The sequence below is a fragment of the Eumetopias jubatus genome, unplaced genomic scaffold (genome assembly GCF_037043125.1).
Source record: "Eumetopias jubatus isolate StellerSeaLion01/CBP00866 unplaced genomic scaffold, mEumJub1_p1.0 scaffold_7, whole genome shotgun sequence".
Lineage (NCBI taxonomy): Eukaryota > Metazoa > Chordata > Mammalia > Carnivora > Otariidae > Eumetopias > Eumetopias jubatus.
The window spans coordinates 3,262,770-3,286,687 of record NW_028274813.1 but is presented as its reverse complement, the minus strand read 5'-3'; the positions used below and the strand labels follow the sequence as shown (position 1 = coordinate 3,286,687).

At 48.0% G+C, this 23,918-nt stretch overlaps 1 protein-coding gene across 3 annotated transcripts in view; it reads left to right on the top strand.

Moving 5' to 3' along the window:
- TECPR2 (tectonin beta-propeller repeat containing 2) overlaps nucleotides 1-23,918 on the top strand; it is a 98,897-nt gene that overhangs the window by 50,516 nt on the left and 24,463 nt on the right. For all 3 annotated transcript variants that reach the window (XM_028099891.2, XM_088024440.1, XM_028099880.2), the window contains exons 12-17: nucleotides 1,858-2,038; nucleotides 3,135-3,276; nucleotides 5,580-5,820; nucleotides 6,522-6,611; nucleotides 8,228-8,461; nucleotides 16,737-16,885. In XM_028099891.2, the coding sequence (XP_027955692.1) occupies nucleotides 1,858-2,038; nucleotides 3,135-3,276; nucleotides 5,580-5,820; nucleotides 6,522-6,611; nucleotides 8,228-8,461; nucleotides 16,737-16,885 (1,037 nt within the window). The remainder of the gene's footprint in view (nucleotides 1-1,857; nucleotides 2,039-3,134; nucleotides 3,277-5,579; nucleotides 5,821-6,521; nucleotides 6,612-8,227; nucleotides 8,462-16,736; nucleotides 16,886-23,918) is intronic.

Below are 23,918 nucleotides of genomic sequence, written 5' to 3'. Positions count from 1 at the left end.
CCATCAGTGGGGAGGTGATTGCTTCTTACTGCCCCTCGCCTTGTTAGGGACACGCTTAGAGCCATCGCAATGCCTTAGGGGCTACAAATCAATTTAAATCAAAATACTCCTGGAAAAAGAGTATTTGCCATTGGAATATATTAGCAGTTTCCTGCTACTGACTCACATTCAACCCCAGACAAATTTAGGGCAAGACTTAATAGGGTTATTTAGTGAGATACAGAAACAGATTCTCATTCTCCTTAGGTTAACCTAAGGTTCACCGTTGCCTGTCACTTATGCTGCCATGTCAGATCTTAAGGGGAAAGAATAATAGGGAAATGACATTAGAATCGTTTTTTCCTTGAAGTTATGGCTGGATTTTTTTCAGCCAGGTCAAAGCCCTGCTTCTGTATACTTACTTAGATGTGGGTCAGGAAGAAACAAGGAGGAATCATTTGATCTAAGTAGCAGTTCAACTTGTCCTAATAAACTGCCCTGAGGGGAACCGTCAGCTGCTGGAGGAGACTCAGTGGGACTTGTTTATTAAACATAAACTGTAACGAGAGGGAGTGTTTCTGTACCGTCAGCAAAATGGGATATGAGTTTCCAAAGGCAATGTGATTTATCAGCATCTGGAAAGGATATGGGGCGGGCGCTCTTTTTTGGTTGTCAGGAGGCCATGTTGGATTTACGTAAAGATCCATCTTCTAACCATTTAATATTGCTGATTTGGGGAGACTGTTTTAATCTCTGTTATGAACTGTCAGCCAGGGATGATTCTCTGAGATTGAAAGTCTTTGCACATCTGGCTCTTCCTCACATGTGGGAGGGCCAGCGTCTCCTAGAAGCCGCTGCTTGCACCCTGGTGGTCAGCCTCGCCAGCTCCTGGGCCACGTGCCGGCCCTGGTCTCTCCTTTCAAGTGGGAATAGCTCTTGAAAGGCAGATGCATATCCGGTTTCCACGAGCACTTGAGTTTTGTTCCTGGTGAGGAAATGAAGTGCTTCTGGCCTGGGGTTGAGGAACGGGTGCCCTGTTAACCAGTAGTACCAGCCCTACCATGTTAGTCTCCAGGGCTGGCCTGATGATGTGTGGTGTAAGAAGCCCCTCAGGTGACTCCCCCTGGTTGAGCGTGAGGGAAACAACCGAGGATGTGGTACCATAGGGCTCCTGTGAGCAGTCAGGGAGCACATTTGAGCACTGAGGGCTGATTGTGGGCTGACACCACAGCGTATGGGGTTTGAGTTAACAGCTGTTCTGCCAGCTTGCCCAGGACGCTATCAGGCTGCAGACAAGCTGCAAGGAGGTGGGGGAAAGAGCCCTGGATGGGGCATCAGGGACTCTGAGCTCTGGCCCTGCCATAGCCTGGCCGTGTGATGGACCTCGCCTTTCATCTAGGGAACCTCCCCTCCTCAACCAGGTAGGAGCTGGAGAGGGCAGCTGCTTTGTCAGAGCTCCTCTGCAGAGGATGGCTGCAGGCCTCAGATCTGAGGGGGCTCTGAGGCTCTGAGGGGCACAGCCGTAAAGCATGTGCTGCTCTTGGCGGGGGTCCTCTTGGCTCAGGGTCTGGCTGCTCTGCTGCCCTGGGCTTTCTTGTTCTTCCAGAACATCTTAAGCTACTCTGGGACACCAGCAGATTCTGAATCGTTATTCCTTCAGTTTTCAGAGAGCATTTGAAAACACTTCAGATATATGCCATATTTAAGCACAACTTAACCATTTTTTTGTTGACTAGACCTTAAAAAGACAAAATACTCATTACAAAAGAATATGGCAAAATACCAAAAAAAAAAAAAAAGACGCAAACAGCAGAATGTGAATGAGGTGTGAAGTCCTGATTGTGTGTCTTTGGGGCTTCCTGTCTGTCTCCCTGGCAGGTCTCAGTGTGGATCGCCCCTGTGCCAGAGCCGTAAAGGTCGACTGTCCATACCCACTGTCCCAGGTCGCAGCCCGAAACAGCGTGGTGTGGGCGCTGACAGAGCAGAGAGCCCTCCTGTACCGGGAGGGCGTGAGCAGCTTCTGCCCTGAAGGGGAGCAGTGGAAGTGTGACATCGCCAGGTACCGGGAGGAGGAGCGGGGACGTCTGCAGCGTCTTGCTCGTCCTACCCTCGGTTCTTTGTCAGCCTGAGTCCCCTCAACGCACCCGTGGGAGCCTTTCCTGGGCAGAGCCGCTTCTCTGAGGCTCGCCGTGGTAATAGCGCTCTCTGGAATCGTCAGAGCTGATGGCAGGAGCCTGACCGTGGAGACGCCCTGTGCCTGCTCTGACCGGCAGACTGGGCACTGGGTCAGAGCTTAGCTTTTTGAAATGCTGCCGCCCTCTTGTGTGACCTCAAGCATCACATGATCACGAGTCTCTCACGACAGTTTCTGTTTAGTGCTGCCCAGTGCTGTCGGGTGGTTTCTGTGTAGCATCTCAGTGGTTTAGGGCCAAATATTTTTCCTTTATTGTCATCCTAGTCAATGGTGATTGATCTCTGAACGGTAATTTATTTGGTTACTTATACCACTCAAAATTTTAATTATAGAATTACCATCAAATCATTTTGCCGATTAGAAAAATTAAACTAGGATCTTCTTAGTTTGAATCTAGCAACCCAGTCAATGTGAGCGAGTAGCTCCTGTGAGCCACAGCGGGGCTGGGCTGGGTGTGCGAAGGTGGCTGCCCCCAGCCCTGCCCTCCCCCAGAGCGGGAGCCACGTAACTGCCCGGAGCCAGTTAGCGTAGATGGTCCTACATTGGAGAGCGCAGCCCAGCTGAGCCCCGAAGCTGGCGAGCGCTTTACCAGAGGGACAGGACGGGGCCGGGCACTGCCCGCGGAGAGGCAGCGTCTGCCCAGCTGCTGCCCAACACAGCCGGGCACACGGAGGGCACCTCCACTGGCTCGATTGTGCAGGAGGGAGCAGTGAGGTGGAGGCGCCCTACGTGCCCTCGTACATAGGGTGTTTTTCTCCCAGGGGCCTTCCCCACCATGCTGGGTTTTCAGTGTGTCTTTCAGAAGCTGCCACATGTTGAAGCAACATCTACTGCACAGTGACGTAACTTGACCCTCGAGCTTCCTTCCTTGGAACTTGTGGGTGCGGTCTAAACCCACCCAGGAGCCCACGTCCCTAGTCAGGCTGGGCGCTGACTCCCCTGTTCTCGTCCCTCTTTCCAGTGAAAGGCAAGCTTTGGAAGCCGTCTGTATAGCTCTCGGGGACCAGCAGACTCTGTGGGCCCTGGACATCCGAGGGAACCTGTGGTTCAGAACTGGCGTCGCTTCCAAGAAGCCCCAGGGCGATGACGACCATTGGTGGCAAGTAGGTGCTCAGCTCAGGGCTGCTGGCCCCGGGCGTCTCCCCCGTTCAGAGCCCTTCTCCTTAAAGAGATTGGAGAGGTTGGATTAAATTAAGAACATTCACTTGTACTCTTCGAGGAGTTAAACTTTTCACTGCATTTGAGCACATTAGAAACATCCAGGGCTTTTCATCGTAGGAAGTAACTTGTATAACTCTCTTTGCTTAAATGTACAGGCTCTGTTTATTATTTCTTTTTTTGTTTCGGTGTTGCTTAGAAATTTATCCTTACGTGCTAACTAAGCCCAGTGATGTCCTTTTGAAGACCTAGGTAATAATGATGTTTAATTCTGAACACATGGGGTAAGAAGAGCTAGACAGCAGGTTTGGAAACCCAGCCTACAATTAAAATTCATCTCTCCCCGCTTGTTCCAAAGGCCTCTAAGCAAGTGGCATTTCAACAAAGAAAGGAGAATGTTCCCACACGCTCCCAGAAAAGGAAACACTCTGCGTAATAGGAGGATGTAAGCAAGCTCACTTTTCGTGACTTGGTCCCAGCCAGGGTGGCCTAGAATGTGTTTTTCAAGGAGTTGTTTCTGCCCCTTTTTGGTACCGTTCAGTGTAGCTATCACTCTCCCAGCCTCCCACAGTGGCCAGCGAGGTGGTTCTGACCCTCAGCAGCTGGAAACTTGGCAGCATCTCTTCAGTGTTTGTCTCCAGTGGCTCAGGTCATATTGTTGCCTCAGACTTGCCGCGCTGAGGGCAGGTCATTCATTAGCTGCCCTTGGGTCTGTCGGATGAGAATGTGGAAAAAGAAGTTGTGTTTGCTCTTTGATGAGTAAGTATATGTGTACATAGGTCTCTGATATGTCTGATACTCTTTGAAAAGTTGTACAAGGGATTTTAAAATACTTTCTCCATGCTGGTAAGCATGTTATGTGGTTTTACACACATGAATACACATGTATATATGTACCACATTTCATTTTTAAGTAGCCTAAAGAAAATTAGATACCATTTTATCATCATATTCAGAACATTATCTTGAGAGAAATTTAATTTGACAGAATCATCTTTGAGGTATTTGGAAGCAGAATTATTTTAATTACTCTAAGACTGATTTCTCTGTAGGGCCAGAGCCAGCTTTATGTCTGGCTGCTAAACCTTTCTTTTTTTTAATTTGCATCCTGCTTCTCTGCAAGTGTTGGGTGCCGAGACAGTCTGTCACAGACTTTCTGTGTGGCCTTGGCGTGTGCAATCTCCTGGGGAGGCCCAGAGCTCTGGGCCCGGCGTTCTGTGGGCCATGACGAGACCACGCAGCCAGGCTGGTGGATAGTGGGAAAGGGGGCCACGGGGTCCGGACGTGGTAAAGCAATAATTCACTTCAACTTCAGTTCGGGCAGTTAGTGCAAGTTAGTGCAAATCCTTTCATGGATGAATAAGGGCAGATTTGTACACTTAATCAAGCACTGATTTTTACAATAATTTTCTTTTTGTTTTTGTTTATTAGAATTAAGTTCCCTGTAATAAATGGTGTCCCTTTCACTCAGCATTTCATTGTGCATGACCTGGGAATGCGGCCTGCACAAGGCTGTCCTAGGAGTCGGGGAGCAACATTCTCTGTAGTCGAACCCCACGGGGCAGAAGTATATGTGGAAGTCACGTGGAGTCAGATTTTGACCATCTTAGAAGGAGCTTTCTAACAACCAGAGCTGCCCAAGAAGAGAGAGGTTCTTCTCCTAGAGTTGCCCTGAAGAAGTATCTTTCAGGAATGTTAGAGAAGAGGCTTGCACACCTGAGCCAGGCTGTGCCCTTCGTATGCAGGACGGTCCCGGTTTGCACTGTTGAACTGGTATAATTATCGACGGTCCTGGTTTAGATCATAAAGTACTTCCATCACCCTATTTATAATACCTTTTTTAACCCATATTATGATTCTAAGGATTGTACACTGTCGTCCACTGGAAATACCTAAATTTAAAAGCAAAATGACCCTTTCTCACTGACTAGAATAAAAGGCTTCAGGGGCCTGAGGGGGGGATCATAGGTAATCACAAAAATAATCCTGCCATTGTTATATAAAAATGTATAAAGCAGAAGATGAACATTTTCTTCCCTCCGTCTAAATCCGGCCCTCGGAAGTAATTACAGTTAGTGGTTTGGCAGCGTCCTGCCGGACTTTCTTTAGTGCTTACGCAAGTGCTCATGTGCCACATGTATGCTGGGTATTTGCCGGTTATGGGCCAAACCTCAGCTCTCGGGCCGCGCATACAGAAGGCACTCAAAGCTGCACTAAGAGAAGGGTGTCTTTCCGTCCCCACCTCCAGGTGAGCATCACAGACTACGTGGTGTTTGACCAGTGCAGCTTATTCCAGACCATAATCCATGCCACACACTCGGTGGCCACAGCGGCCCAAGTGCCCGTGGAAAGGGTGGCAGATAAACTACGCATGGCGTTTTGGTCTCAGCAGCTACAGTGCCAGCCGAGCCTCCTAGGGGTCAACAACAGTGGCGTCTGGCTCTCCTCGGGCAAGAATGAATTCCATGTTGCTAAAGGAAATCTCATCGGTGGGTGAATCACTTTTATTTTCACATTGACTCGATCAGCAGCTTCACTTTAAAGCCAGCACTGAAAGAAAAGCTTTAAGATCTCAACTGCAGGAGATAATTTGGTGTCAGTGTGTGAAGTGTTTGTAACAGAGGCATTTTTATGCTTTGTATCGGTTTCCTTTTTTTTAATCTGTCGTTCCTACAACTTGGGTATCAGTGTTTGGATGGTGTGATCTGTTTCTAGTGGGAATCTGTGATGATATAGGATGGGCAGATGGAGCTCATTTTTATGTTCATAATTTCACATTTAAATGAAAAGATCCACCCAAAGGTAAAGAGCATAGTAAGAGGGAATAGTCCATTTCCTAGAGGAAAAGTTCCTGCTCTGTGGAGAACGCAAGCCTCTGGTGAGACCTGTGACTGGTGGTGTAAATCCACATGTGCCCATGAGGGCTTCATTTGTGTGAGTGAAGCCCTGCTTTGTGAATTTTCTCCAACTACCCCCCCCCCCCAACCCTGGGCAAGACTGTGGCTCTGCTTGTCAGTGTAGAAGGAAAAACAAGGGACTGGCCTCACAGCACTGGCTGGTGTGGACCTCCTAATTTAAGGGCATTCTGGAATTAGCTGTAAGAGGTTTTGACGTAGTCTAGAACTAAAGCTCTGGAGTGTGTATGTTCTCTTGTTCTTTCTTTAACACACTTCCTTTTGGTTCCTTCTAGGCACTTACTGGAATAATGTTGTTCCCCGTGGGACAGCTTCTGCAACAAAGTGGGCCTTTGTGCTGGCTTCCACTGCTCCCACAAAGGAAGGTTGGTTGAGAAATATAAGCGCATGGGTTGGCAGTTGAAAGTGAAAACCATGCTCTGACCATGACCTAGTTGGGATGGGGCGTAGCTGTGTGGACCTCAGAGACAGGGCCTCAGAGACGATGCAGTGGCTTCCCAGGCAAGCAGCCCTTGTTGGCTGAGCCAAGGCCCCCGGAGCTGGATAGGCCTGAGCAGGAGAGAAGGCTCTGGTGTGGGGACATTGAATGAGTCTAAAGGCAGGGCGTCATTCTGAAGGAGAGGAATATCCAGTGTCCTACTGGGGCTGGCAGCCTGAGACTTCCAATGATGTGTCACAGGGCCATAGCACTGCAGTTGGTAGGCACCAGCCTTCATGGGGCACCTTCTCATTTCCCCTTGTGAAGTCTTCTGTCACCTCCTAGCAACCTCTTTCAATCTGGTTTACAGCTTCTGGCTAGTCTAAGTCCCACGATTGTGCTCTGTTAGGACAGGCCTTCCCTACAGGGCAGAGCTCCCGTTGACTCCGGTCAGAGCTCCCCTCCCCTCCTGGAGCATGGGGTTTGGAGCCGGGAGAGGCAGTGCCACTAGCAGTGAGCCAGGAGACCCCTCTGGGAAGTGGCTGAAGGCTCTTCCTAGGATTGTCCTGAGGGTCGGATGAGAAGATGCCATGAAGCCTATGGTTCAGAGGAAGCAGCTGGTTAGTTTGAGCGATTAGTCCCACCAGAACTTGGCTAACTTGTCATTATGGGAAAATGTTTACTCGCCTGAGCATTCTGACCATAATTCTGAAATCTGTAAGCTCTGAAAACTGTAGGTTATATCCTGAGATTAGCACAAAAGCATTTGGCAACAAAACCTGGCCCAAACTGATGTGAGGCTACTTGTTTATCCATCGATTATGAGTATGCACACATTTTGTGGCAGGAACATTACTGCATTTCATTGCTGCCTGGCTCCCTGAGGCTGTTACTTAAATATGTGGCATACCCATTACCTCAGGTTTTCAAAATCCAAAAAAGTTGTGAATTCTAAAACCTATCTGGCCACAAGTTTTAGATAATATATATAATGATGGAACCTTGAACTTTCCCAGGGGTTATCTGCATTTTAAACTCAGTCTGTTAAGTCTAAAAGACTGTATAAATATGGTGGAGAGGAGGCGAGGGTGGATTTTGAGGAGAGAATGGGGAGAGGCGGCGTTCTAGCTTTCCACGTCTCCCCAGGAGCCTCCCCCCGATGTGCCCACCCACACACAAACCACCCCCCGCCAGACCAGAACAGGGGAACTGTGGATCCATCCTTCTGAAGAATTGCTGACCTCACTCTCCAGCGCACCAGTCACAGTCTCCCCAGCCAAAGACTTCCCAGCCCTTATGAAACGTCCAAGGTCAGAGTCGCTGAGCCAACACTGTAGCCTTCACCAGGTCTCAGAAGCTTTCTTTCCTCCCTTTAGAACATCTCAGGCTTATGTCTTAACTGGCTGGCCATGGGGTCCGCCTCTGACTTCTGACTTCTGGTCCGTCGAGCACTCCTGCTCAGCAGTGGTCCTGGGAGGTGGGAGTGGCGGCACACATCAGCTGCCCAAGGGCCAGGGCTGCCTCGTGCATCTTGTCAGTGACAAATACGAACCTTCTCCGCAGGAAGCTCCTTGTGGCTGTGCCAGAGCAGCAAGGATCTGTGCAGCGTCAGCGCCCAGAATGCTCAGTCCCGCCCCTCCACGGTGCAGCTGCCTCCCGATGCAGAGATGAGGGCGTACGCCGCCTGCCAGGACGCTCTGTGGGCCCTGGACACCCTCGGCCAGGTGTTCATCAGGACACTCTCCAAGAGCTGCCCCACAGGCATGCACTGGACGCGGCTGGACCTTTCCCAGCTAGGTATGGCCCCTGTGCTCACCTTGCGTGAATTCTTACAGGACCTTGTGTAGGTTGCTGGATTTCAGGGGATTGAGCGGCCACTCTTGTAGATTGAATGGACCTCTTCATTTTGTAAGGAGCTTTACTTCCCCCCCGACCGTGTACAGCTTGGAGGGCTTGCAGAACCCAGGAGGAGTATAGACTCAGAGGAAGTTGCCCCAGAACTGCTTGATGCAGCTGCCTCTGCCAGTCTGACTCAGTATGGCGCATTGCTTTGTGCCCTTTGAGTCTGGAAGCAGAGGTGTGTCCTGCGTCAGCCTCAGCACCCATTCGCCTGTCCCTCTGCAGCTAGAACAGTGCCCAGCGAGCGAGTGTCCATTCTTACTCGAGCAGTCTGAGATGATGTGTGTCTCCTGATGGCAGCTCTTCTCAGAGTCTCCCCTCAAAGGGTACTGAGCTGGCCAAGGAACATGCTGCCAATTATCAGTAATTCATTTGTATTAAAAAAAAAACAAGATATTAGAGGGAGCCCACAGCATTAGGTTATTCTCCAGGCAAGTTCTTGCACAACCGGCAGCTTATGGGGGGCTAGTCTGACAGCAGAGACTTGTCTGAAGGCAGAGGCTGCTCCAGGCGTCTCCAGAAGGTCCACATAGGCCTTAGGAACACTCCCCTGCCATACAGTTTCCCATTTGGGTAAACGGACAACCAGTGTTTTTTGTTTGTAGGTGGTAAAGTTGAATTGTACGAGCATTTAGTATTTCAGAATTCAACCACATGTACTCAGAGAAAAAGGGGAGAGGCGCCTGGCTGGCTCAGTAGACCGTGTGACTCTTAATCTCTGACTCATAAATTTGAGCCCCACATTGGGCTTAGAGTTTACTTTAAGTATATACATGTATAGGGGCACCCTAAGTGTCTGCCTTCAGCTCAGGTCCTGGGATCAGCCCTGCTTTGGGCTCCCTGCTCAGTGGGAGTCTGCTTTTCCCTCTCCCTCTGCCCCTCCCCCTGTTTGTGCACTCTCTCTCTCACACATATGCTCTCTTTCAAATAAATTTGAAATAAATAGGAGGTGCACAAGCTCCTATTTTAAAAAAAATTATATATATATATGCATGCCTCCCCAGCAGCCCCTGGCTGCATCTCTGGCTGCCAGGGGCCTCTCACCATCCCATGAAGCAGGCCAGGCCTCAGCTGCTCTTCAGCTCATGTGGCTCCTGTAAGGTGCTATATAGAAAGATCATTGTTCTTTTGGCTAGCAAGCCGCCAGATATAATCCAGCTTAAATAAGGGGGAGGTTGGCTCTCAACTGAAGAAGCAAACTGTTCCAAAGCTGGGAATAGTCCAGGGTCGTGCTTAGTTCAGCAGCACATATACTAAAAATAGGAATTTTCCAGGGTCATTTTGATGACTTATGCTTTTGGCCTCGTACACTGTCTTTTGTACCTAATCCGAGCACCGGGGCCATCCCCTTCCAGCTTTTGAGAGTATTTACCAGCCACCGTTACTGACAGTGACCAAACGGACAAAGCTGTGGCTGCTCATGGCCCTGAGTGCTGGTGATGGGGGACCCTCCTGCATGCCCTGGGAAGCCTTGCCACCATCCAGAGATCTGGCTGGAGCCTTTCTCTAGCAGCCTCAACCAGGCCAGTTTGGGAGATGCTGCCAGTTCCTTCTGGAGGTCAGAAGGCCAGGGCACGGTTTGTGCCCTCCCGCGACTGAATCTCTAGGCCTGTGGGAGGCCTTGCTCTTCTGAACAGTCTGGGTGAGAGGCAGAGCTGTTTCCCTGCAGCACCCCCTCCGTGTGTCTCAGAGGACACCATGTGCTGCGGTGGGTGCCGAGTAGATGGCGTGCTGCCAGGCTGCATGGAGTCGGAACCAGCTCTGCCCAGGCCTACAGGCACTGGGCCCACAGCTCACGTCTCCCTTCCAGATCAGTCCTCCCAGCACTGGCTAGCTGGCTAGACTCCTGCAGATCTCTGAGGTGCCCATTTGGGCTTCAGTGGGGTGGCCATTCTTTCCAGGGGAGAAACTCCGCTTTGGTGGGATGAAGGCTCAGTTTAAGAGACCTGATCCTGGGCAGGCTCCAGGATCCTGGGTGAGCTGCTGGGTTCCCTTATTTAAACCTCAATCCTAATGGGAACAGCAGTCCCCACCGCAGAGGGATGATGCAAGGAAGCATCCGGGATCAACATGAGCTTCTGGGGCAGGTGTCCTAGGCGGGGTCGCTTCCGAGCCAGCGCTAGCTGCATCGCTCCCCAGGCTGGTGGGGGCTGTCTAACCATGTGCCTGGTGGGGTGATTGTGGGAAGCACTGCCTTTCTTAGTCTGAGCTCTAGATTTTGTTTATTTATCTCGGTTGCTAGCAGACACTGAAATGATGGAGAAAGAATCCTTTCCCCATTTTCTAAATGTAGAAGAACACAGCACGTCCTGAGTTGGTAGGGTTCGTGTTGGGCAGAGGAGGTGGACAGGGTGAGGTAGGAAAGGTGCTGGCCTCCCACTGTGCTGGGAGGGGGAGGGTAACAGGCAGTCAAGGACCACCAGGTGTTGTGTTGCTGGGCTCTCTCCAGGGTGGTCTTTGTAGCCTGTGGGGCAAACAGGTGAATCAGGTGGCTTTTTAAATTATTATCTAGGGGCGCCTGGGTGGCTCAGTCGTTAAGCATCTGCCTTCGGCTCAGGTCATGATCCCAGGGTCCTGGGATCGAGCCCCACATCGGGCTCCCTGCTCAGCGGGAAGTCTGCTTCTCCCTCTCCCGCGCCCCCGCTAGTGTTCCCTCTCTCACTGTGTCTCTCTCTGTCAAATAAATAAATAAAATCTTTTAAAAATATAAATAAATAAATTGGTATCTAAATGAGGGGGTGAAGATTTTAAGTTCAGCTGTGTGCTTTGCACCCAGGGCCCCACGTGGGAGCGGCCATGGCCGTTGTCATAAGGCAGCAGGCATCAAACAGTAGTGAATAGAAAGGGTGGTGATCGAGGTAGCGTTCATGCTGCCTTGAATTACTTATCTGGGATTAACTGGGATGCTTCATTGGCCATGGTGGGTGCACAGCCTTTCAGGACTATGACTCTGCATGTGAGGATTTTGTTCAACATGAAACTTCTCGTTCCCAAATGTACTCCTTTTCCTGATTTCGCTCTTCTTCTCCCATTGAATTCTTCTGGAAAGGGCAGAATCCCCTGTGGCTGTTTGGGGCCAGTGCCTTAGCACTGTCTCTTCCATCTACCCCATGGGGTCTCTGAGGCTCTTCTCCCTGCTCCCCTCCCCCCACGCAGTAGTGTGCCCACCTTTCCCACGGTGGCCAGAGCTATCTTCCTGAGAAGAACCCTCAGCATGAGAGAGCGCCACAGTGCGCCGCCTTCAGGGTGGCCCCCAAGGCCATCGCAGCCTGGCCTGGCCTTCCTTGCCCTTGTCTTGCCACGGCCTAGAATGTCCTCCCTGCTTTGTCCTTCCCCCAGCTCTTCCTTTAGGCCTCCGCCGAGACTGTCCCCCGCCCCACCCCCGGCTTCCTTCAGTCCGCATTCCCTCGGGAGGCTTGCCTCTTCCCTCCCCACCACCCCCCCCCACCCCCGTGCCCTGAGTGCCCTGCTCCTGTTCTGTCACAGCTGCCCTTTCAGGCTGACCCTGTGTGGTGTCTGCAGACAGAGGCGGTCCACTTGCTTGGCCACATCTTGCCCAGTGGGAAAGTAGACCGTCAGGGAAACTGGTTGTTACTGGTAACTCCCATTTCTAAGTAATTCTGGGATACGAGGTTTTTTTTAGTTTTTGTTTGTTTTAGGGATTTTATTTATTTGTCAGAGAGAGAGAGAGAGCACAGCAGGGGGAGGGGCAGGCAGAGGGAGAAGAAGCAAAGGCTCCCTGCTGAGCAAGGAGCCCAATGCGGGACTCGATCCCAGAACCCTAGGATCACGACCTGAGCTGAAGGCAGACAACTGACTGAGCCATCCAGGCACCCCAGGCTACGAGTTTTGATCCTGTCTTTGGCCTTGATACTGATAATCAGTAATAAAACTGCCTAACAGGCAGGTGTGAGAACGATAATTGGTTAATCTACCTACAAGTTGCCACCATCTTGCTCAGGGATGTGATTTATCTGTGCTGTTCTCTGCAGTCCTGGCCTCTTCTTAACAAGTATCCTGACATCACAGACATGAGACATGAAAGCCTATCTTCCCGGTGCTCACCGTGGAAAGCGGCCCACCTCATGCCAGCCATGCCAGGTTCTTGTAAAGTCTGGAATGTCACCAGCTTTTACATTGCAAGCAGAAATTTCGGTTTTGGGGTACCTGGGTGGCTCTCTCTTCAGCTCAGGTAGTGATCCCGGTGTCCTGGATCCCAGAGCCAGGGGAAGGACAGAGCAGGGAGGACCTCCCAGGCTGCCTGTTCAGTGGGGAGCCTGCTTCTCCCTCTCCCTCTGCCCCTCCCCACCACTCATTCTCACTCTCTCTCTCAAATAAATAAATAAAATCTTAAAAAAAAAATTTCAGTTTCATGGATGACTTTTGCAAAGTATCAAGTCATGAATGTGATTTCTACCTTTGTTTCTTTCTTAAGACCTAACATCACTCTTTTCTGCCCCTATTCAAATTACCATGTCAGTTGCTGCTTAGAGATTAAATTAAGAGAATTCTAAAATGTTTATCTACCGGGGCTCCTGGGTGGCTCAGTCATTAGGCGTCTGCCTTCAGCTCAGGTCATGATCCCAGGGTCCTGGGATGGAGCCCCACATCAGGCTCCCTCTCCCACTCCCCCTGCTTATGCTTCCTCTCTCACTGTGTCTCCCTCTGTCAAATAAATAAATAAAATCTTTTCAAAAAAAAAAACGGGCGCCTGGGTGGCTCAGATGGTTAAGCGTCTGCCTTCAGCTTAGGTCATGATCCCAGGGTCCTGGGATTGAGTCCTGCATTGGGCTCCCTGCTCCTTGGGGGAGCCTGCTTCTCCCTCTGTCTCCCTCTCTCTCTCTCACTCTCTGTCTCTCATGAATGAATAAATAAAATCTTTAAAAAAATAATAAAACAAAAACAAAAAAATAAATAAAATGTCTGTCTGCTGAACCCAGCTTTAGAGACTGAATATGGAGTTTTGTGATCTCTTACAGTCCTAGTTTTTAGAAGAAAATTTGCATCATTTAGCAGATATTTAAGATGCTGATAACATTTCATTTCCCAGTATACATAAAACATAAATATGCATTCTGTCAGACCTTGGAATGTTTAGCAAACTAATGCAATTTGTAATTTAATTTGTCTGGTCGCAGCATTTAATAAGGAAATATCTAGTGTCAGTTTTTGCCCTTAGATAACAAAGAGGAATATATTAGGCAGTAATTTATGCAGAAAAGTGTTTTATAAATGATAAAACACCAAATAAATGTTATGTTGTCCTAAAATATATGTTGAAAAATAATCCTAAAGGGAAAGTGTCTCCTCTGTTGAATAAAGTAATAAATAGAAAAAACAACAGGGAAAGGCAAGAAAATTGTAGTGTGTCTCTGTTCATCAGGCTGGTAACGTAGTAATGGTCCCAGAATATCAGCGACTTCATATAATGTTGCTTCCCTGCTGCCACAAAGTTGGCTCTCAACCTTTGGCTCCTAGTCTCTTAGGATTGTGTCCCTTGGGTGGCAGTTTGCTGGTCCTGCTGCTGAGCTCTGTGGCTTCACTGTGTTGGTCACCATAGCAGGGGACAGCTGAAAGACCCTTTGCCAGCTCTTTTATGCTTCAGTGCAGAAGGGGCAGATCGCTTCTGCCTGTCACAGCCCATTGTCCAGACTAGCCACGGGCCCCGTCTAACTCACAGGGACCGAAGGGCAGTATAGTGTTTGGGGAGGGCTCAGGAGTCTCTCCCCCTGTCCTGACCATCTCTGCAGAGCAGTCTCATGAACTGTCTGTATTCAGGTAACCTGGGGGGCCCTCTGTGAGGTGGGAAACTGCAGCCTTCAGTTAAACGTTTTCTTCTTTGACCTGTCTCTTCAGTTCCGAATTAAGCTATTATCTATACTGACATGTGTATTCTAGTTGCCTTTACTTTTGTCCTGAAAGAATATTCCTGTAATATGAACTGTGTTTTCTGGTGGCAGTGGTGTTAGTCACTGCTATTGGAGATGCTGGCCCCATGTAACTGTTCTCACCATCCAGTATTGCCTAGAGTTTCTAGTAGGGCAGATTGAAGACTCCAGCATAAAATTAATTTCCATTTAACATTTTAAAATTAGCATTTGTTTCTCAGCTATTTCTGTTTTTTACTGCTGAAGGTAGTGTATTTTGATTGGTACCAGTCTTTCACTATGTAATGTTAGAGCTCTAGGAAGTCCATTCAAACTCCTTGGTAAGATATTGTATAAAAGAGTAAGGAAGGAAAAACTACAGTTAACTTCAGTGCATGCACAAAGGAATACCGAGAACTGTTTGTGTAGTGGTCAGTGAATACTTTCCAGCTGGTGTCCTAACTGAAGGCACCTGACAGGATTTCCGCGTAGCAGGGTCCATGCCTGGGCTTCAGCACAGATCTGTGGGCTGCCATCCACTCCCAGGGACAACTGTGAGCACGGCCATGGGACGTAGCTGTGCCACCTTCTCCCCCTGCTTTAAAGTCAGAATGACCCACTGCAATTACAAACTCCACAAAAAACACTCAAGAAAGTTAAAAGGCAAGCCACGGACTGGGAGAAAAGAGGCATAAAGTGTATGTCTGACAAAAAGACTCATATCCAGAATATACAAAAAAAAACGCCTCTAACTCAGTCATCAAAAGACAGACCATTCAATTTAAAAAATGGGCAAGAGGCTTGAATAGGCATTCACAAAAGAAGATATACCCCATAAGCAAGTTATGCCCCATAAGCACATTAAAAGATTCTCAGCATCATTAGTTACCAGGGAAATGCAAGTTAAAGCCATGACGAGATACCTCTTCACACTTCCTAGAATGGCTGATGTGAAAAAGGTGGCAAGACCAGGTGTTGGTAAGGGTGTGGGCAGCGGCTTGCACAGCTGGTGGGTGTGCAGGATGGCAAGTGTACACCCACCCTGTGGCCCTGCACTTCATCCCTGGGTACCATTCAAGAAAAACAATACATGCTCATCAAAAAGTCTTCTACAGGAGTGACTGTAGCAGCTTCACTCCTAATAGCAGGAAGTGGACACGGCCCAGATGTCCATTGCCAGGTGGCTGGGTAGACTGCAGTATTGGCATGCAGTGGAGTAATGCTCACAACATAAAGAAGTGACACTGGGGACGAAACCTGCACACGTTCCACGGAGTGACAGAGCCACAGCCCAGAGAGAGCCTGCCTATGATTATTTATATGGACCTCTAGACCAGACTGAAGTAACCCATGGTGATAGAAATCAGAAAAGTGGTGCCTCGGAACCAAGGGGATTGACATGAAGGGGCCCAAGGGAACTTCCCGGGGTGATGAAAATGTTTTATAACTTGACAGGATGTTGGTTCCCTGGGGTCATTCATCTGTCAAAACTGACTGAACTGAACATCCGATCTGTGCATTCACTGGAGTCCCAGAGGGCAGATGGCTGGTGTGGAGGAGTCAGGCTGGCCTGGGTTCAGACCTTTGCCTCCTGGCTTAGCCACATCCTCGCCCTGGGACCTGGGGCAAGTCTTCGTGCCTGAGTCCTGACGACCTCGAGTGTGACCGGAGCTAGTAGTCACCTTGCGTCACTGGCGCAGGGCTTGAAGTGCGGCTGTCAGACTTAGCTGCTCCCTGTCCCACAGCAGCTGCTCGGTTACTCTTGGCTGTTCTTTTTGCCAGGTGGACTATTAATCAAGTGTAATTTCTCCTTAAAGCCTCCTCCCGTTTCCTTTTCTCTTAAAATTGGTTTAATCAACCAGGAGAAATGTGAACAGAAACATGAAGATTCTAGGAGATTTAGCTACTTCATATGAATTCTCAGGGTCAGGATTCCCGATAAAGAGGAGTTCCTCTCCCCAGAGGCAGAATTTGCTGGTGGTATGCGCTTACGTGCTGAAGCTAACGATGAGGCACACACAGATATTAACCCTGCGTTTCTTGGCTTGGGGCCCCGTGCTGACAGCGTCCTGACTGCTTCGCCTGTGGGGCAGGCGAGCCTCCGCGTGGCGCCTGGCAGGTGGCAGGGCAGCCGGAGGCCTAGCCAACCCCCCTAAGCTGTGCTGCCCTCAGACAACAGGGGCGACTGCAAGTGCAGCCTCACCCTCTTCCTTTGAAGGATAAAACCAAAGTCCATAGATTAAATGAAGGATTCGTCATTTTACAAAAGTAATTAGTGTGTGGACTTTTCCTTTATTTGTCTACAGGAGCTGTAAAACTGACAAGCTTGGCCTGTGGCAATCAGCACATCTGGGCCTGTGATTCCAGGGGTGGGGTTTACTTCCGAGTGGGGACCCAGCCTCTCAATCCCAGTCTGATGCTTCCGGCCTGGATAATGATTGAGCCACCTGTCCAGGTAAGCAACACCGAACTGATAGCAAGCTGCTTCTCCATGGGATAAGTGCCAGAGTGTGGTTCCTGGCGACAGGGCGGCACCTGCTTGTGTAGGCCTCCCAGCAAGTGGGGGCAGAGGTGTGTGTCCGGGGAACAGGGTATGCCCCCAGCGTGTGCTCACTCATTGACATCCCAGTCGTGGAATTTCAACTGAACACATCGTTAAAGATGATCTCAGTCAGCACTTTTGAGAGGTTTTTTTTTCCTCTCAAAATTTTTAACTTTTTACAAAACGAACATTGTTTTTAAAAAAAAAAAAAAAAATTCGGTCACCTGGCTGGCTCAGTCGGTGGAGCATGCAACTCTTGATCTCAGGGTCGTGAGTTCAAGCCCCATGCTGGGCATAGAGCTTACTTAAAAATAAATAAATAAAATTAAAATCAAACATAGCCAAAAGTATAGCAAAGAAATTAAAAGTCACGGGGTGCCTGGGTGGCTCAGTTGTTAAGCGTCTGCCTTTGGCTCAAGTCATGATCCCAGGATCCTGGGATCAAGCCCCGCATCGGGCTCCCTGCTCGGCGGGAAGCCTGCTTCTCCCTCTCCCTCTGCCCCTCCCCCTGCTAATGCTCAGGCTCACTCTCTCTCAAATAAATAAAACCTCGGGGCCCTGGGTGGCTCAGTTGTTAAGCATCTGCCTTCGGCTCAGGTCATGGTCCCAGGGTCCTGGGACAGAGCCCCGCATCGGGCTCCCTACTCCACGGGAAGCCTGCTTCTCCCTCTCCCACTCCCCCCTGCTTGTGTTCCCTCTCTCGCTGTGTTTCTCTCTCTGTGAAATAAATAAATAAAATATTTAAAAATAAATAAATAAATCCTGGAAAAAAAAAAAACGAAGTTGCCATCTGCAGAGGCGGCAGCAGGGCAAACAAATGCTTGAATGGAGACAGGCATGAAATCAAGCATTTGAGTAAATGCCTGTGTTCATGATCATCCACATTTTGGACATCGTGAACCCCCAGGGATGGGGCAACAGAAATCGAGGAGCAAGGCGCAGGGCCAGTTCTCCCATCAGACGTGGGGTGTGTGCTGGGAGGCCCTACAGTGGAACCCGGGGTCAGGTCAGAGTTCTTGCAGGCCGCCAGTTAGCGGTCATGGCCCCAGAGAGACTCTGTGTCCTCACTGGTAGGTCTTCCTCCCTCATGGGATTGAGGGAAGAGTGAGTAGAATAATGTCAGGGACGGCATCTCGTGGATCAGAAAGCACGGTGCAAACTCGAGGTCACACGTACTGAACTAGGATGCACGCTCCCTTCTCTGCGTACAGTGCTGCACTAAGAACAGCACGGCAGGAGCAGGCCACCCGGCAGAGGGGAGCCCATGGTCACTGGCATTGCTGCACACTGCTGGGTCATGGTGATGAGAGACAGGCCAGTGGGTGGCTTGTGTCATTATCATTCTGAAATTCTTTTTATGCAAGCCACCTTCTTATTACCTGAGCCCTTTGATACGTCATTGCTAACACATTCCTTTTTTTTTTCTAAGAGCTTTATATTAATTCCTTTAAGAGTTATAATTCAGGGGTGCCTGGGTAGCTCAGTCAGTGAAGCGTCTGACTCTTGAGCTCAGCGTCGTGAGTTCAAGTCCCGTGTTGGGCTCCACCCTAGGCATAGAGCCTACTTAAAAAAAAAAAAAAGTGGGCTGCCTGGGGGGCTCAGTGGGTGAAGCGTCTGTCTTCAGCTCAGGTCATGATCCCAGGGTCCTGGGATCGAGTCCCGCATCGAGCTCCTTGCTCAGCGGGAAGCCTGGAAAACAACAACAAACAAACAAAAAAAGAGTTTTAATTAACCTTTTTCATAGTGTATAATTCAGGGGTTTTTAGTATAGTCACAAAGTTGAGCAACAATCACTACTGTCCATTTCCAGAACTTTCTCATCACCCCAAAAAGAAAACCCATACTCATTAGTAGTTACTCCCTTTTCTCCTGGAACCTCCAGTTCCCTCAGCCATTCATCTCCTTTCTCTGTTTATGCCTTTGCCTGCTCCTGGATTTGCCTGTTTTACATAAATGGAATCGTACAGTACATGGCTGCCTTTGTCTGCCGTCTTTCCCTTAGCATCACCGTTATAAGCACTGTAGCATGTTGTAGTATGTATCAGTACTTCGTTCCTTTTTATGACTGAATAATATTCCGTCGTGTGGATGGACATTTTGCTTATCCATTCATCAGATGATGGACATTCGGGTTGTACCCATGTGTGGGCTGCTGTGAACATTTGTGGATGAGTATTTGTGTGGAGTTACATTTTCAGTCCCACTGGGTAGATACCTTTAAAGGGAATTGCAGGGTCAGATGGTGAATGTATGTTTTAAATGTTTAAGGACCTGAGGCAGCTGGCTGGCTCAGCTATGGGGCACATGACTCTGGATCTCAGGGTTGTGGGTTTGAGGCCCACATTGGGTGTAGAAATTACTTAAAAATAAAACCAAACGAACAAATGAATGGTTTTCCACAGTGGCTGCATCATTTTACATCTCACCAGTAACGTATGAGGGTTCTAGTTTCTCCACATCCTCACCAAAAATTTTTCTTGCCCGATGTTTTTATTCTAGCCATCCTGATAGGTGTAAAAATGGTATCTCATGGTTTTGACTTGCATTTCCCTAATGACTAATGATGTTGAAGATCTTTTCATGTGCTTATTGGTCATTTGTATATCTTCTTTGGAGAACTATGTATACATTTTTCAACTGCGCTGTTTGTCTTTTAATTATTTTTTTTTTAAAGATTTTATTTAGTTCTTTGACAGAGAGACACACAGCGAGAGAGGGAACACAAGCAGGGGGAGTGGAAGAGAGAGAAGCAGGCTTCCTGCTGCGCAGGGAGCCTGACGTGGGGCTCGATCCCAGCACCCTGGGATCATGACCTGAGCTGAAGGCAGACACTTAACAACTGAGCCACCCAAGCGCCTCTTGTCTTTTAATTATTGAGTTATAAGAGTTCTTTAGGTATTCTAGATACTAGACCCTTATCAGATATACACTTTACATATGCCTTTGATGACATGTGCACAACTGTTGCCTAATCCAAGGTCATGAAGATTTGCAGCTGTGTTTTTTTTAGAAATCTTATAGTTCCAGCCCTTATATTTATTTTTTTTAAGATTTTATTTATTTGAGAGAGAGAGCACACGAGCAGGGGGCAGGAAGAGAAGTAGAGGGAGAAGCAGACTCCCCACTGAGCAGGGAGCCCAATATAGGACTCAATCCCAGAACCCTGGGATCATGGCCTGAGCTGAAGGCAGACGCTTAATCGACTGAGCCATCCAGGTGCCCCCTAGCCCTTATATTTAGATGTTTGATTTATTTTCAGTTAATTTTTGTATATGGTGTGAGGTAGGTGTCCAAATTCATTCTTTTACACATGGATATCCAATTATACCAGCACCATTTATTAAAAAGACTATTCTTTTGGGGGCACCTGGGTGGCTCAGTCGGTTAATTGTCTGCCTTCGGCTCGGGTCGTGGTCCCAGGGTCCTGGGATCGAGCCCCGCATCGGGCTCCTTGCTCGAATGGAGAAGCAGGAGTCTGCTTCTCCCTCTCCTCCCTCTGGCTGCCGCTCCCCCTGCTTGTGCACACTCTCTCTGTCCAAAAAAAAAAAAAAAAGACTATTCTTTTCCCATTACATTGACTTGGAGGGCTGTCAGAATCAATGCATCATAAATTAAGGATTTTTTACTTTAGTTCTATTTCCGTGATCTGTATGTCTATCATTATGCCAGTACCCCATTGTCCTGATTATTCAGCTTTGTTATAAATTTCAAAATCAGGAAGTGATTTTCCTTTTTTAAGATTGTTTTGGCTACTCTGGGTCCTTTGCATATCCATATGAATTTTAGGATCAGTTTGTCAATTTCTGCAAAAAAAGGCCCACTGGGATTTTTATAGGAATTGTGTGAATCTGTAGATCACTTGGGGGAAGTCTTGCCATCTTCATAGAAGTAAATCTTCCAGTCCATGAACATGAGCTATCTTTGCACTTATTTAGATCTTCTTTAATTTCCTTCGGCAGTTGTGTGGTTTTCAGAGTATGTGTTGTTTTTTTTTTTTAACTACTTTTGTTAAATGTACTTCTAAGTAATTTATTCTTTTTGATGCTATTGTGAACGGAATTGTCTTCTCAATTCCATTTCAGTTTGTTCATTGCTAGGATAAGTTTCTGTATATTGATCTGGAGAACTTGCTAAACTTATTTATTTCTTCTAATAACTTTTTTGTGGATTCCTTAGGATTTCTTATATACAAAATCATGTTATCTACAAATAGAGATAATTTTACTTATTCCTTTCCTATCTGGATGCCTTTTACTTCTCTTTCTTATTTAATTACCCTGGCGGGAGCCTCCTCTACCATGTTAAAAAGTGGCAAGAGCAGACATGCTCATTTTGTTCCTGATCTTAGGGGGAAAACATCCATTCTTTCACCATTAAATAATGATATTAGCTGTGCATTTTTTATAGATGCCCTTTTCAGAATGAAGAAGCTCCTTTCTATTCCTAGTTTGTTGAATGTTTTTTTTTTCCATGAAAGAATGTTGGATTATGTCAAGTGCTTTTTCTGCGTCTACTGAGATGATCCTGTGCGTTTTCTTCCTTTATTAATATGAAGTATTGTATTGATTGACTTTTGTATGCTGAACCACCTTTTGTTTCTGTGATAAATCCTACTTGGTCGTGCTATATAATCTTTTATTTATATGGTACTAGATTTGGTTGGCCAGTATTTTGTCATGGATTTCTGTGTCCATGAGAGAGATTGGTCTTTGGTTTTCTTTTCTTGTCATGTGTTTGTCTGGTTTTGCTATCAGGATAATGCTGGCCTCGTAGGATGAGTCGAGAAGTGTTTCTTCCTCCTGTTTTTTGGAAGAGTTTCTGAAGGATTGGTATTAATTATTCTTTAAGCATTTTTACAATTCCTCAGTGTAAGCTTGGGCTTTTCTTTGTGAGATGTGTTTTGATTACTGATTCAGTCTCTTCACTTGTTACAGGTCCACTTAGAATTTTCTGTTTCTTCTTGATTCAATTTGAGTAGTTTGTCTTTCTAGCAATTTGTTCATCGATATTACCTAATTTATTGGCATCCAGTTTTTCATAGTATTCCCTTATAATCCCTTTTATTTCTATGAGGTTGATAGTTATGTTCCCTCTTTTGTTTATGATTTCAGTAGTTTGAGCTTTCCCTCTTTTTTCCTTAGTAGAGCTAAAAGTTGTCAATTTTGTTGATCTTTTCAAAAAATGTCTTTTGGTTTTGTTGATTTTTCTCTCTTGTTTTTCTGTTCCTGAGTGCATCCGTTTTCAGTGTAATCCTTGTTCTTCCACAGCTTGTTGTGCACAGTGTTCTGCTTGCTAGTAACATTCCTCTGAGAGTTCCCAGCAGTATTTGTCACATTATCACGTGCCGTAGAAGACCTAGAGTGGCTGGAAAGGTGTGCAGAGTCCCAGCACAGGGCCATGCCAGCATCAGTGGAGGGCTGCTGAGGGTGTGAGAGTGAGGTCTGCAGGGCGTGCCTCAGCCTTTGCCCATCAAGCTGAAGGCCCGGATGTGGGAGACCCGGGAGGGGCGGCGGGGGGGAGGTGCCAGACAGCAGGCTGCTACCAGTGTGGGCTCCAGCTAGCCTTGCCTCACTTGGGCCCCTGTCTGCGGCCATGGGCCACTCGGGCACCTGGCTGAGTTATGGCTCAGCCGTAGGGTTACATCAGAGACTCTGTGAACCTGCAAATTACTCTTGCTTTCTCTATTTAGATTCTAGAATAGCTTCTAGGAAGTGGAGCTCAAATTGGGGAGAGAGAGCTTTACTTGGAGTGCTCTATTGACGGTAGCGATTAACAGCTTTGCCCAGGAAAATGGCCAAATAGAGCAAATTCACATGAAAGGGCCTCAGCTGTGCTCTGAATAAAGTAATGATTGCCAAATGGGCTGTTAAACACTAACTATTCCAAGGAGTTCCACTGAATGGAGCCACGTTTTCTGACTCAGTTAGCTTTTAGTGCGCTGGGGAAGACATTCACTTTCTGTGGAATTTGAAGATACAAAATGCTTTTCAAATTGGTTCCTGTGGGGAAAAAGGTCAGACTTTACATTTGCCCAGGCTTTTATACCAGCCTGAGCTGCCGTAGTCCTGAATTTACTACGGGACGTAGGAGTCAGGAGTGGCTCTCCCCACTTGGCACGGGAAGCATGTGACTTGGGACAGGCGAGTGACCAGGCAGAACCACAGCCCTAGTGAGTGAGCAAGCCGAGACCGGGCCCCAGGCCCACTGCACTCTGATAGTCGGCGGGGCCTGCCCCTCCTAGGCAGCTGGGACCCACCACTTAGTTGCAGAGGGCCTGACAAGATGAGTGTGGCAGTGGGGAGATGACGCTTCACCAGAAGGGTTTAGAAAATCAGGACTGTGTGGTTGGATCCGAGCATTAGAGTTTAAACGGGGTTTCCATGTTGCGATCATGACTGACCTTTTACCACTGTATTTATTCATTCTTCAACTTGAGCTTCCTGGCCAGCATGTAGGATGTGTTCGCAGTGGACACAAAGGGAGGCGGGTCATAGATGCTAATGGGCACAACGGAGCGAAGCACCAGAAATCCTTCACAGTTAAGCAACACTGACTCTGTTTGTTTCCTGTTCTCATCCCTGGTGAAAACCTCCCCCTTGTAGTAGTTTTGGGGTGAAGTTTTCACAAAGTACTCAAAACAAATGACTCAGTTTTCAGACTTAACTAACATATGGAAGGGTTTGGAGAAAATATTTATAGTTGTGTTTAGGATTTTTTTTTTTGGCATTTTTGCTTTAGTGAGAGAATGCTCTGTCCATGTTAGAGGTAGTGCGAAAGCGAGCTCAGTCGATGATGTGACCTCTCACCTGACTGTGGGCACCAAGGGCCCCAGGAAAAGAAGAGAAGTATCTCGTTGTGCCCACCCCAGTTTGGCCCCACTTCTTCTTTCAGACGGGCCTTCTTTACCTGCCCGCTCACTCCCCTCCACCTCCTGTCCCCTCTCTGT